The 14,161-nt window shown below is 44.1% G+C and overlaps 1 protein-coding gene across 1 annotated transcript; it reads right to left on the bottom strand.

Annotated features, from left to right (window-relative positions):
• Positions 1-5,124: 5,124 nt before the first annotated feature.
• Positions 5,125-13,695, bottom strand: melk (maternal embryonic leucine zipper kinase). Its single transcript, XM_071923258.2, has 18 exons — positions 13,607-13,695; positions 13,243-13,355; positions 13,045-13,130; positions 12,729-12,845; positions 12,465-12,608; positions 12,156-12,224; positions 11,689-11,781; positions 11,321-11,419; positions 10,878-10,946; positions 10,426-10,524; positions 9,968-10,054; positions 9,613-9,747; positions 9,250-9,423; positions 8,755-9,040; positions 7,553-7,646; positions 6,915-7,071; positions 6,700-6,803; positions 5,125-6,079 (listed from the first exon to the last, which is right to left on the bottom strand). The coding sequence occupies exons 2-18, from the start codon at positions 13,319-13,321 to the stop codon at positions 5,902-5,904; spliced, it is 2,070 nt and encodes a 689-aa protein (XP_071779359.2). The 5' UTR covers positions 13,322-13,355; positions 13,607-13,695; the 3' UTR covers positions 5,125-5,901.
• Between the last annotated feature and the right edge of the window lie 466 nt (positions 13,696-14,161).

Genomic DNA, 14,161 nt, shown 5'->3' with positions numbered 1-14,161 from the left:
TTTGTTTGGAATAAACAGAAGAAGAACTGGGTAGTCAACTTGAGCAGTGATAGCCACCATGGCTGAACAGACAAAGAAAAGAGCGCCACCTACAGAAACTCAAACTGCATCACCACGAAAAAGACGTCAGTCTGACCACACTTTGATTGACAGGTGATCTCTGGGAAGTGCAGTGCAGAAACACCACAGCAATGAGCGCTTAGCAACAAAGATGTTGCCAAAATAAATAAAAAATGTTACCACTGTAACATTTTTTTCTTGCTTTTTGAACTTCCCCTTTCCTCTGTCTCATTGGGAAGGTAACTTCCTACTTCCTTGATAGGACCCTTCCTAATACGATTCCTTGTTTGACTGAAGGTGAAAGAGAAATAAATCGTTTGAGACAGACAGCCTTCCTAGTCTAGTCTAGTCTAGTGTATTTATATAGCCCTTTATCACAGTCAGGCCTCAAAGGGCTTTACAGTACATGACATCATATACATGTCATATACCATACTACATCATACATATTCCTTGTCATGTGACTGCAGCTACAGTACTGTTACACTCCACCAACAGCCAATGTGACCACACTGCTTTTTCAAAACAGATTAAAAGAAATGATAAAATATGCAAGTTAGCTTTGTGTACTTGTTGCCATGTAGTTTTTATATATACAGTGGACACTGTGCAATGTTCATTTACTGACCATCAAACTGAGCCTGTAGCAACAGTATCGCTATCTAGCTAAACTAAGCCTTTCTTATGCCATTCGCAGATGGCAGTTTCATTCTTCTTCACTGATGTTGCAAGGTGTTGTGGGATGTCCTACTCCGCCTGAGAACCACTGTATGCTTCCTTCAAAATCAAAACAAGGAACCTTAAAAGGATGCTTCCTATGTGTCCTACCCAAATGAGACAGTAGCCTACTACAACTTGAAATTTTCAACTTCCTACCTAGAAATGCTACCTAAATAGGAAGCTTCCTGGGGTTTGAGAGACGGAGCCAACATCTTCCCAAATCCCTTGCATATTGTATGTAAAAGAAAACTTTAGTTCCACATGTTGGCCCGCACTGGCCTGGGATCAAATCCCGCCAGAGCTTCCTCGCCTCTGTCTGCCAAGCTAATTTCCCCTCTGTCAAAATAAAGAATAAACATTTGAAACATGCTCTGCCCGCTCACAAAATGAGAAAACTCTCTCTCTCTCTGCATCTATCCTGCTCTCCTTCCTCCAGACTATCTCCATCCTCCTCTGCCCATCTCTGAGACAATTACAAACATCCCGCCTTCCATTTATCACCGACAATTAAACGGCACGAGCGGCGGCTACTTCATAACCAGAGAGGAGAGCTGGAGACGAATGCGAGTGGAATGAAGTAGAGTCAACAGTGAGAAAGAGAGAGGAAGGCTGACAGCACAATTAAGGTTTTTAATTCTCTGCTTGAGTGGGCCGGTCCAGTCTTTATGCTAATTAGGATGCCACGGCCATGTAATAAATCTCTATGATCCAGCCTCATTTCCCTTCTGTCTCTCTCTCTGTCTGTCTCTCTCTCTCTCTCTCTCTCACACACACACACGCACACACACACACACACGCTCACACCAACACAGAAAGTTTACCCCTTACTTTTAAGGTTACACCCTTAGGCTGGAGTGTTATTTAATAGTTTTGATCAAATAGTTTCTGCTGTATCTAGGGTGGGTAGTGTTTCACACGGCCTGAGATGTGAAGGCTGTGAGTCCATAGAAGTGTTTGAACGTCTTGCACGTGCTGTTTACTGGTTGGCCGGGCATTCGCTGTCTTGGTTCAACGCCTACCGGTTGTAGTTTCTCTCCCTGTTAACTCCCGTTATTAGTCTTTTTCAGGAATGTGGTTTGCATGCCTCGAGCTGCTGGAATGCACCGTGCATCCACATTTAAAGCCACTGACGCATCGCATGCACAACATTTTCCCTTATCCCTCTCTCTCTCTCTCTCTCTCTCCCTCTCTCTCTCTTATCCCCTCATCTCCATTTGACAGACAAGTCTAATGATAACATCTGTAGATGAAAAGAAAACAGCGCAACAATCCGCAGATAATTGGGGGGCCAGAGTCTAAGAGAAAGAGAGAGAGAGAGAGAGAGAGAGAGAATGAGGGAGATAGATAAATGGCAACTGTAGGCTGTTGGTTAAAGTGCCGGCTAGCAGTTATATTTTCACCCTCATTTAGGTCACAAGGACACACACTAATCAACACTTTCTCTCTTGCTTCCCTACCAAAGTGTCACAAAGCCAATTTATACACAGAATCTATGTAAAAATCAACCACAGCACACACAGTATGTTCATTAAATAAATGGAGGTAAAACCCAGTCCAGCAAGACACAGAATGAGGTTATTTTTACTCCGACATACACACAGTACAACATCACTTGGTGTTGCTCAGCCTTGCAGCGTAACTCTGTGGCCGAACATTCTCAGTCCAGTCCTCTCCACTTTCTTCTGCTGGTTCGGCGCCTTCACAATGGCGCCGTCGGCCATTTTGTGCCGAGCGAGGGTCAAAACGGCCGCCGCCGCCGCCGCCGCCACCACCAAGGCCAGGTGGAGCAGGTAGAGGGCCACGTGGAGACAAGTCAGCACCAGGGAGAGACAGAAGGCGGCGACGCACCACGGCCCGGCCAGCAGGAGCAGGACGGAGTGATGGAGAGAGCGGAGGACAAGAGCCGGGGCCGACAGGACGAGCCTGACCAGCGTGGAGGCCAGCCAGGAGTACAGAGACAGAGGAGACAGGAGGAGAGACGCCGCGGCCTCGCTCACAGACGGAGCCTGGACAGCAAGAGAAAACACAAGTGTCTGCTATGGCACACGTACTTCCTTTTCCATTCTTTATCAATTTTGATCAACTTTACCTCACAAGGGTTTCCGTCCAAGACATCATCAGACGTCTGTGCCTTGCGAAGCCCTGAGAAATGACGAATAGACAGATGAACAAAAGGAACAAAAGGATCAGATATGTGATGCAGCTGCTTCACATAGCAGCAAGCAAAACTGTTGGTTCATATCACTGCAATGGCACTGCTGTTTAAGAAATGTTAACTTGACTCACACAGGAAAAGGAGAATGAGAGCAATCGCCAGCAAAAGCCTCATTTCCCCCACCGCCTCTACGCTCATGAGCCTGAAACCCCAGCAAAACAATTTCTGTTCAAGCTTTTACATAATGATTCAAGGATACTGTCTGCACACTTTCATTCCTGGATCAGAGAAGTTTATAGAGGAAGTACATCTCAACTCACCCAATGCTGCTGCCAAATCTTTTCTCAGCACACGCCTGTCCTGGCACAAGAGAAAGTCCCACTGTAAAGAGATCAGGGTTGTACACTGCTTGATATTCTGCTAAATGTCTCAGCTTTAATTCATTAATCCTCTTGTGGACATTGCGCAAGAAAGAAACTCTCTTGCTCTAGCTCTCAAACAGGCATGGACTGAACTGCACAGCTTGAGTTTAGGGATTGGGGCGCCCCCTGTTTGTTTGGAGGGGGACAACCAACAGCCTGGAACAGAAAAGTCACATAGAAGTCACAGGACAGCATGAGACTGGCAGGCATTTGCTCAAAGATATATACATTATATGCTTTTATCTGCATGCAGATGAGGGCGGCATCGGGATGCAGCTTCTAGCTTTTCATAGTACCCGTCTATTGACCCAGCCTGGGCCACCAGGTGAGAGGAATCTGGCTCAATTAGTGGCTCTATTGATCACTCAGTTAAGGTTAGGGAAGAGAGCCAGTGGTGCTGTGAGGAACAGAGAGGAGAGGAGAAAATGGGACGGAGGAAGAGGCGGGAAAGAGCAGAGGTGAGAATCTTTGGTACATGTGAGGCGGGTGACAGGTGGCATTTGGTCCAGCTGTTGTCCCCCTGACTGCCCCCCCCCCCCCCCACACACACACACACACATACACACATACACACACACACATTTACTCATACACACGCAAACACACACCTCTGATCCACCAACCTCAGCCCAGCAGGAGTCATTACCACCACTGGAGAGGTTGGGCTGGGGAGGGTGGTTCACTCCTCCACGCCCGACCTTCACCCCCCATCCTAAATTACCATCCCACCCCCTTCCCACCACCCCCCCGGCCCTCTCAGCCTCCATTAAGGTTAACCCACCTTATTATCACCTCAACCCACCATTACCCTTCTCCCCCCTGCTGAGATGCCAAGGAGAACCTGCCACAAACAACTGCCGATCAGCTGCAACGCCATCGCACGATATAAAGTGGCATCATCTCTCCTAATAAATGATAAGAGAACTATATGGGCTTTTTATTTTATTCTGTTCTGACATTGCAGTCAGCTCTTCACAGCAGTCAATACCCAAGGCAGGCTTCCTAAGGCAATGATCATCATTACTCAGTCATTCAGTCAGTCATAACAATCACGCCCCTACAGCCGTTTCTGCCATAACTATGATCATCCACCATTTCTAGCATCAAAGCTCATTCATTAACCTTCATTGTGGTTATAGTTTTAATTGAGAATATCACAGAATATCCTTGTAGTTCAACGATTCAATGTGTCAACTTTAAAGTATAACATATGGCAAAGCTTTAGCCATATTCCATTCATGAAATATGTGCACTACTGCTGATTACAAGACGGTTTTTTTTTTTAAAGGAAATGCACTCTGACATGCAGCATGTGTCCTTAGAGCTACAGAATCAAAGTGACTGAGGTGATGAAACATTGTAGACATTTGACACCTTTCTCCACTCATTTTACTGGTGGTAAATTTTAACTCAAAGAAATGCTGTTACTGTTGGCTAACCTTAACTATCACTATCAATCTCTGCACTAAAAATGATGGAGGAAATGGGAGCATATTTAAAAAAAAAAAAAAAAAAAAAGAGAGTACAAGACAGAATGGATGGATGGGTGAGGAGTGTAAAAGATTGTGATAGGATTGCTCCAAACTGCTGAATAAAAAAAAAATTAAAAAGAGATGATGATTTGAAGATTTGATGTCAAGGAAGCGCCTCAATCCTATATGCTCAGAATACTCAGAATGAACACAGGCACGTTCCATTCACCAGAAACCATTTATTTTGTTCCTTTTACACGGTCAATAGAAATCTTACGCAGGCATGCTCACAGACAGACAGACAATTAAAACAGAATAGCACCAACAGATGAGAATTAAAAAGGACACACTTCATACAAGACAAACATGTAAAAGGGCATGATAGAAGAATTGCAAACACATGTACATAAAAAAAACAATGACAGTAAATTAGTAATTCTCTGCTTCTTTACAATTTTATTCAATAAAACTCAATACCTACGGGGAAGAATAGTAAGAAATGGAAATATGGTAATAAGCAGCTAGAAGGTAGAAATACTGTTGTTATATTTCTCACACACACACAGCTAACCAATTCATCCCACTGAGAGAGATCCTGTTCAACATAATGATAATGGAAAGGGAAGTAAAAAGCAACAAATATTCCATGTAAAATCAGATGTATCATACAGGGTCCAGACATGCAATGCAAATAAATTGAATGCAACGTGTATTTTCAGGGATTCTAGGCTGGCCTAAGGACAATTTTAAATACTGGCATTGCAACATGCAGCTAAGAATCTGGGGCACGGCAGCTGAACCTGGATCTGTGCTTTTAGTGTTAATGAAGATGAACATTTCTTCCTGGAGATGAACCAGGAAGTCTAGTGATGAAGAGTGAGTGACTCGATCACTAACGTGAGGAGACTCTCCGGCACTGTCCTATGTCTGAGTCTCCACACATCAATCGCTAATCAATCATCCGTCATCCTTGGACGCAGGACGGGGTGCGACGTCGCAGACAGGAAAAAGCCCGTCTAGACTCTGGAGATAAAGTGACACCGTTATCACCGAAGTGCTGAGCCCGCGTCGCTTAGATACTGGAGGTGGAGAGGATGTCTTCCACCAGGTGCTTGTAGACCCAGGCGTCTCCCTTCAGCCTCTGGCGGCGGACCCCCACCACCTCCGGCCTCTGCAGCAGACACACCTCCAGCTCAAACGCCATGGTCACCTTGCCGAAATCCCCCTGGGTGCGACACTTCAGGGTGTACCTGGGCACATGGTGGAGAAACAAAAACATTAGGATGTGTTGGAATATTAATGTGAAACACAAGACGAGAGGTAGCATAACATGTTACGATACAGTATGTGAAGCACATTTTAAAACACAGAAACGGAGGTGTGGGAACGGTAGGATTTGAGTGACATATACACTACCAGTCAAAAGTTTGGACACACGCATTTTTCTTTATTTTTTCCAATTGTCACATTTTAGAATAATAGTAAAGACATCAAAACTATGAAATAACACAAATGGAGTAATGCAGTGACCAAAAAAGTGTTCAATAAATCAAAACTATCTTATATTTTAGATTCTTTAAAGTAGCCGCCCTTTGCCTTCATGGAAAGACAAAGGCTTTGGAAAGAAATTCACTCATAGGATCAACTTCACTATTTATATTTGTCTAAGAAGCAAATTTCAAGCATTTAAGCATAAGCCTTTAGATCAAAATGGCTTTAAGATAATGAAAAACACAGTACATTCAATCAGGTGTGTCCCAACATTTGACTGTTAGTGTAGATCACGCACCAAAATGAAATAAACATCACAGAGAAGAGAAATGTGGAGTTTAGCAGGAAACACAATGAGGATGATGATGCGTCTTCTTACCCTTTCTGTGTGAAGTCGACATGTTTCTCCGGCAAGATGGAGAGGATCTGGTTAAGGACCTGGTCTGGGTTGGTCTGACTAGTCAGAGTCACGTTGTACTGGGCCTGAAGGAAGACACAGATACTCATCAGGAATGGTATGATGTGTGTTTGTAACAAAATGCATTTTTCTGAAAGTGTGTTTATGTCAATTTTGCTCAGTTTCCCTGCGCACACCTTGATCTTGCGTGGACCGTCCCGCAGGCCTCGTCTCTTGCTCGGGGTGAGCATGGTGATGACCTTGTCCAGGCCTCTCTCCAGAGAACCGAACATCTTCCCTCCTCTCTTCTTCTGCCCGCTGTCTCCTGTGCCGGCCATGTCCAGAGACCGAGACCTGGGGACCGACCAGAGTCTCACATTCAAACACTTTGAATTGGATTGGATCAAACTGCTCTCCCCTCTCCCTCCTACTACTCCAGCTGCCTTCCCAGTTTCAAGACACGGAAAACAAAAACAGTAACTCTCCACTCTCATGTCCTACACCGTCTCTTTCTTTCTCTTTAGGCATTTAGCTGATGCTCTGGTCCAGACTGACTTACTGTGACTGAAGTTCGAGGCTGTTGATGGACACACACTGGCTATCTGGAATCAAACCTATGACCTTTGAGTCTGTCTGGCCGTCAGTGTTAACCCCATTCTCCTGCTCACACACTCCTTTTTCTTCTCACCTCACTCCTCTCCTCTTCTTACTCCCTTTCCATCTCCTCAGCCCCTTACATCTTCCTCCATACCTTCTTTTTATCTCTCCTTGCCTTGATCTATTTTTCAATCCCTCCATCCATCCTGCCATGGCCGCACCCCTCCAGGCCACTTACCTTCTCTCAGGACTGAAGGCCAGTATCTCGATATTTCCAGGATCCTTGTTCTCTGCTCTCTTCCGGCTTTGCTCTTTAGAGCCACTGCCTCCACCTGCAACACACACACAAACACAAGAATACACACCATATTTGGTTCACAAAGGCTGAATTCAGACATGACACATCACTGACAAAAATCATGTTTGTTCATGTTTAAATGTGAAAATGACGGGTATAGGCACGGTCCTTTGCTTGTATGCATGGAACTGGCTGGCTTTGACAATGGAGTCGTGGACACAAAGGCTTTGGTGTACACAAAGACAAGTGGTCTCACACACACACACACACACACACAAAGAGCCAGGCTTTAGTGGCAAGAGAACACATGTCACTACAGCCCACGTGGGACAGCGAGCAGAGGAAAGAGACAGCTACACCTGTCACAGCACACGCCTAGGGACAGACACACACAAACACACACACACACACACACAGAGCCCATGGTGTGTGTGTGGACAAGGATGTCAGAGGCGGCATGTCTGCACTGTAGCTTGGAGAACAGGAGGCTGTAAAGAGAGCAGGACCAAGCTCGATTCCAAGGGTTTAACACCAACTAGGTCAGATGAATTGTATTAGCCAGTTTACTGCTGGGTTTATACTGGAAACTAATGAGGCTGGACATGTGGTCAGAGAATTCACAGTGACAAATAATTAAGACTTGAACGATTCTCCATTCATATTAGTGTCCTTCATTTGTAGATAAGTGAATAGAATTAGCTTCCTGATAATAACCTCACCTTTGAGTTGACAGTGATAAGTGTGTGCGTGTGTGTGTGTGCTTTCGAAGGCGTAATGACAGCTAAATCAGACAAATATGAGTGGCTTTGGGATAAAAACAGGCCCAATAAATGAGTTTATTACCAGAAGACAATTTACTTGCAAATGTGTGGCATGTGGATGTGGCACTTATGATTATGAGAGCAGAGAGAGCGAGAGAGAGCAAAGAGAGAGCGAGAGACGGCGAGAGAGAGAGGAAGCTGGAGAGGGGCAGTTGGCTGATGCAAATAATCAAATAGATGGAGAGTGTACTTCAAGCCCTTGTTTGGAACAAATATCAATTAAAAGCCAATTACAATCAATTACAAGATAGACATATATGATCAACTATTCAAACGTTTCTATATTTCCTCTCTGCTATTTGTCCAGCAATATTTTCTTACCTTTCGGTGTAACTGCATTGGTTTTGGTGCCACTGACATTTTGAGTGGGGGTGGTCAACACATTCTTGGTGGGCCGTGCATTCTTCTTATTGGTTACAGGAGTTCGGGGAGGAGGCAACGCGAATATGTCGACATCTTTCTCGGGCACAGCAATATTCTCCTTGTTCTCGCTGGTTCGCTCCCGCTCTCTGTCCCGCCTCTCCTGCCGGCGGTGTGGTGTTACTCGCTCCCTCTCCAGGTTTGGGCTGTGACCCCACCTTTTCTCCGCTGATGGAGATGCCAGTCTCTTTAGGAAGACAGAGATGAAGGTGAGAGACGATGATGAGTGCATTACCCTGGCTTTTATTCATTCTCTGGCCCCTATCCCTCACCGCTACATGCCTAATCCAAATGTCCTTAAACCCATCTCCAATTCTCACTCTGACTCTTCCCTTACTCTGAATCTGCTCGTGTGAGGGACAGCGAAAACATAAATCTGTCACAAATTCCACAGACCGTGTTTTTGTTGTTGTTGGGGTTTGCGGCTCCGTCCGGCTGACCTCTGACGCCCTGGGGCGAACGATGTGAGAGTGAAACCCAGGGACAGTCGTCGATGTAGTCTGAGCAAAACTCCATGGAACCCAGAACCACGCCGTCCTCATCCTCACTGAAGTGAAGGGCTTGCTCAGGCTAGAAGAAGAGAGTGGGAATAGGAAGATCCCCAACATGTAAGTTCAACCACTTCTTGGCAGCAGAGGCCACAGAACTAAAATTACAGTGGGAGGGTATAAATAAGCAAAGTACAAGGAACACACAAACATCCAGCTGTAACCCAGATAGAGAGCAGAGCATTGTGGGAGTTGTTGTCCCCAGTCTGACCTGTAGTCCCTGGTGCAGTGGGGAGCAGGAAGAGGCGTCGCAGACCGGTGGTTCAGGCCGCAGGCGGACAGGCTTGCCTCTCTGCTTCTTAGACAGCAGCAGCAGGTAGGTCACTGTGGTCTGGTCGTATCGCCACTGTGGAAGTTAAAAGGTATGAGATTATATACCAAATAAAACTACGTAAAATATTACATTTATACATAAAAGTCATAAAACAGGAGGACGTTGCGATGCCACTACAAACACAACAGAATCAATCTATATCAGCAACATAACATCATCATCAACAAACATGAGACATACAGCGACACATAGCAATGCTACAATTCAAATGCACGTACACACACACACACACCTCCTTGACCAGCTGGGTGGTGCTCTCTCTGGAGCGCTTCATGTTGACAGCCATCTCAGTGATGCAGTCCTCATCTATATGGCCCAGCTGCAACAAAGACAGAGTCAACTTACACAAAATCCAAGACAGACACTACTTTTCTTCATTTGTATGTGTGAGCAACACGAGTATGAATCTCAAAAAAAAAAAAAAGAATGTTCATATTAAAGCTTATGAAATTGTTTCAGGGAAGTTACTTGTGCGGTGACTGGAGCAAATTAAGGAAACCGCACAAAATGAATTCAGTCTCCACAGATCAATTTTCCATTTTGAAATTAAGACAGACACAGTGAAGTAACGTACAATAAGTGGCATACTGCTTTAACAAGGTTAACAGATGGGAGGGTTCTTGTGGTTGTGCATGTCTATATGCATACGCATGTGTCTATAACTGTGTGTGTGTGTGTGTGTGTGTGTACCGGCTGCTTGCTGTGCCACTCCACTGGGCTGCTGTAGTCTTTCATCACCCAGGGATGGTCCAGCAGCTGTCTAACGGTAAGACGACGCTTGGGCTCCACCTACGGGACACACACGGAAACTACAACTCAATATGCAGAGCAAAGCCAACAAACTATATTTAACAATATTTACACACTGTACAAAAAAAAATAAAAAATAAAATAATGTTCCAATCAAGTAAAATGTTCTAAACCTTTATTGTACATTAAAATGTAATCTCCCTCTCTGTTATAGTGAGTCCATATGACAGACAGGGCCCATCTGACTTCTGTGGTAAATTACTCAATTTTGACTTGTGGGATAAATTTTCTGTAAAAATCTATGGCTGATGAGGGTAAGCAGAAAGAGTAACCGTGGAGAGTGGACTGTGGGGAAAAAAAAAAAGAGTAAAAACGAATGATTAAATATGTACCTGCATCATGTGGTTGAGGAGGAGGACACTAGCTGGAGAAAGCCAGCGGGGGTTGTCGAATTTACCTCTCTGAAAAGACAACACATACACACACACAGACACATTATAAAACAGTAATACATACAAGCACAAAGAGACAGATTTAGAGACAGACAGACACCAGGGTTTTCCTTGTTTTTACACTGGCTTAATTGGTAATATTCTCTTTGGAGTGCGTTTGATCGTAAGACTGCAAGAGCACAAAATAACCATAAGGAACAGACATGAGACAATTATGAGCCATTTAGAAACACCATGAAATAAATTATAAATACATTTAATTTATTCAGAAGAAAAAACAAAACACTTTGCATCTAAGTGATTTGGGGGGAAAAAACGCTTACGTTGGCCTCCAGAGACTTTAATATGCAGGGAAAATGCTGCAAACACAGCATTGCTCTTACCGTAATCTTTCTGTAGAGGACCATGCAGTTGTCGTCATCGAAGGGCAGGTATCCACAGAGCAGAGCAAACAGCAGCACTCCCATACTCCACACATCGGCCTGGAGGTTACAACACAGAGCGTCAGCATCATACAGTAATATTTCTCCTGCTGCTTGTACATATTTTAAGTGTTAGATGCAGTGCAGACACACACATACCAGGGATGTGATCAGGACAATGAATCATAATTAAAATCAAATGGGAGTTGTGCATTTTAAAAAAGAAAAATCATGACATCACACTCTTGAGAGATTTGAAAATTGTAAATGCTGTACAGTTTTTAACCGTACAGAGTGCATTTAGCTGTGCGTCCACAGCGCTCTCTCACCTCTGAGCCAATGTATGTTTTTCCCTGGATGAGTTCAGGAGCGGCGTAGGCGGGGCTCCCGCAACACGTCATCAGCTCATAGCCCAGACCTCCCTAGGAGAGAGGTGACCACGTGATTCGCAGAACTCACAAAATACATGCATATACCACACTTATATACTCAATAGAGTATGTATGTATATACATGCTCATATTCAAGTATCTGCCCCTGTCTCTCATCCCCTCTGTGATCACAGACAACAGTTTTGCAGGAAAGGGAGAAACAAAGAATCCAGGCTGTGATTGGTGGGAGGAGGAACGCGGGGGGGAAAGATGTTTTAAATAGAAATGAATTGGAGTGGACTGAAATCCTGCAGAAAAGAACATTATTAGCATCACTGCGGGATGTAGACACATGACTGAGGCGAACGGCTTACAAGTCCAACACACTCACACATAATACACACACAGCAAGACAGAGAATGTACCTTAGGTTTGGCACACAAGCCAAAGTCTATGAGCTTCAAGTTCTGGTCCTCGTCTATCAACAGGTTTTCCTAAAGGCCAGAGAGACAAACGACATCAGAACACACACTAGACTCAAAGGTAAACAACGGCACAGACAGGTAGACAAACAGAGAAATAACCTTGTAATAATGCATGTATAATAGCATCACTCTCGCTCTCTCACGTAGAGAAATTGAATCCTGACGCTCTTCTCGCTCTCTTCCTTTCTCTGTCTATCTCCCATCTCTCACTCATTCTCACTCACACATGCAAGTGGTGGATGTTTTTACCGGCTTGAGGTCCCTGTGTGCGTAACCCTGGCTGTGGACGTAGGCCAGCGCAGAGACGATCTGCCTGAAAAACATCCTGGTCTCCTCCTCTGACAGGCGGTCCTTCGCTATGATATAGTCAAACAACTCCCCACCAGGACAGTACTGAGAGAGGGAGGAGAAAAGTGATAGGGAGGGAGAGAAAGAGAAACAAAATGAACGTGATGTTATCATATTCACACACGCGTGCTCTGTGTGTGTGTGTGTGTGTGTGTGTGTGTTTACCTCCAGCACCATGTAGATCTTCGTGGAGGTCTCTATGACCTGGTAGAGACGACAGACGTGCTGATGGCTCAGGTTCTTCATGGCCTCTATCTCCACCTTCACCCGAGGCAGGTCGTCCTGGAGCAGGGGAACAGAGAGATGAAGGAGAGAAGAGAGGCAAAGGAAGTTATTTATGAAGGCGTGATTTTTATATGAGTTTTGGATATATTTGGGTTCCTTGGGAGCATATGAAGATTTCGGCAGCCCTGTTCAAATACAAAGATTTAAAAAAGGTGCCACAGTCTGAATAGGCGGAGGGATCTCTTCGACGACTCACCCCTAAATCTTTCTTGTCCATGATTTTAATGGCAACCTTCTCTCCCGTCAGGATGTGCCGCCCCAGCTTGACTTTAGCAAAACCTCCTGAAAAAGTCATGAGGCGCAAGGCACGCATGAGAGGGGAAATGGCACTGACAGTGTCTGTTTTTCCCTCACAGTTTATCTTTGTGTAAAGTAAAGACAACTTGAATGTTACCTGAGCCAATAGTCTCGTAGACCTCATAGTATTTGTAGAGCTCGTCGGCTCCACGGGCGTCCGTCCTTTCCACTGGCATCCTCCTTACTTCAACCACACGATGAAAAACTTCCCTGCGGAAAGAAAAACGCCTTTTTGCAGCAAAATGGCACCCACTTCGCTAAAATACGAAACATAAAGCTCCGTGTTCCACACAAACAGCAGTTTATCATTCGCTAACACCGGCTAGCTAACGTCACGTACTGGAAAATGGTTAACGTTAGTTCGTCAAATAAGTTAACTTTACTTGCTCCACCAAGTAAAGTAAAATAAACTTTTAGCTACAACGAATTGAATGAGACACGTCCAGATACTGGGAACATACCTTGAAATATGTTGGAGTCAGAGGATAAAATGCTAAGACGTGTTAAAAACCATATGCCACTTCAAACCGACCTCCGGCAGAGATGTTTTGTTACAGAAGTTTGAATTTCCCACTTCGACGCTGACGGCATTTCCTGCTTCCGGTTGTGCGTCATCATCTCCCTCTGCAGCTGAGCAGCGGTACTGCAGCATATAATATAATATAATATAATATAATGTTTTAAAGAGTAGTTATGAATTCTTATATACATTAATAAAACTCACTGTATTATTATATATAATAATAATAATACAGTATTATAATATATATAATATTTTATGTTAAATTAAATATCCTGTTTCTAGATGGACCTATTATTTACAGACTATTACATGTTGAAGTTAAAAATGACTAAAATTATACAGCTTTGTTTCTCATTATTATTACTATTATTTAAATCGTATACCTACTTTTGAAACATAGTGCAGATTAGATTGTAGAACCATATTAGGCCTATATATGGTTGTTATTATTTCTATTAGTAGTAGTAGTTGTAGTAGTAGTAGTATTTGTATT

Source organism: Centroberyx gerrardi, chromosome 3 (assembly GCF_048128805.1).
Source record: "Centroberyx gerrardi isolate f3 chromosome 3, fCenGer3.hap1.cur.20231027, whole genome shotgun sequence".
NCBI lineage: Eukaryota > Metazoa > Chordata > Actinopteri > Beryciformes > Berycidae > Centroberyx > Centroberyx gerrardi.
Note: the sequence above shows the minus strand (reverse complement) of the source record. Positions and strands in the feature narration are given on the sequence as shown.

Excerpts from the sequence above, each read along its gene's own strand:
- melk (XM_071923258.2), bottom strand. The coding sequence starts at position 13,321 with ATGCCAGTGGAAAGGACGGACGCCCGTGGAGCCGACGAGCTCTACAAA. Across the intron at positions 13,131-13,242 it reads CTACGAGACTATTGGCTCAG|GAGGTTTTGCTAAAGTCAAG; the intron begins GTAACATTCAAG and ends TGACTTTTTCAG. Across the intron at positions 6,804-6,914 it reads ACGGTCCACGCAAGATCAAG|GCCCAGTACAACGTGACTCT; the intron begins GTGTGCGCAGGG and ends GTCTTCCTTCAG.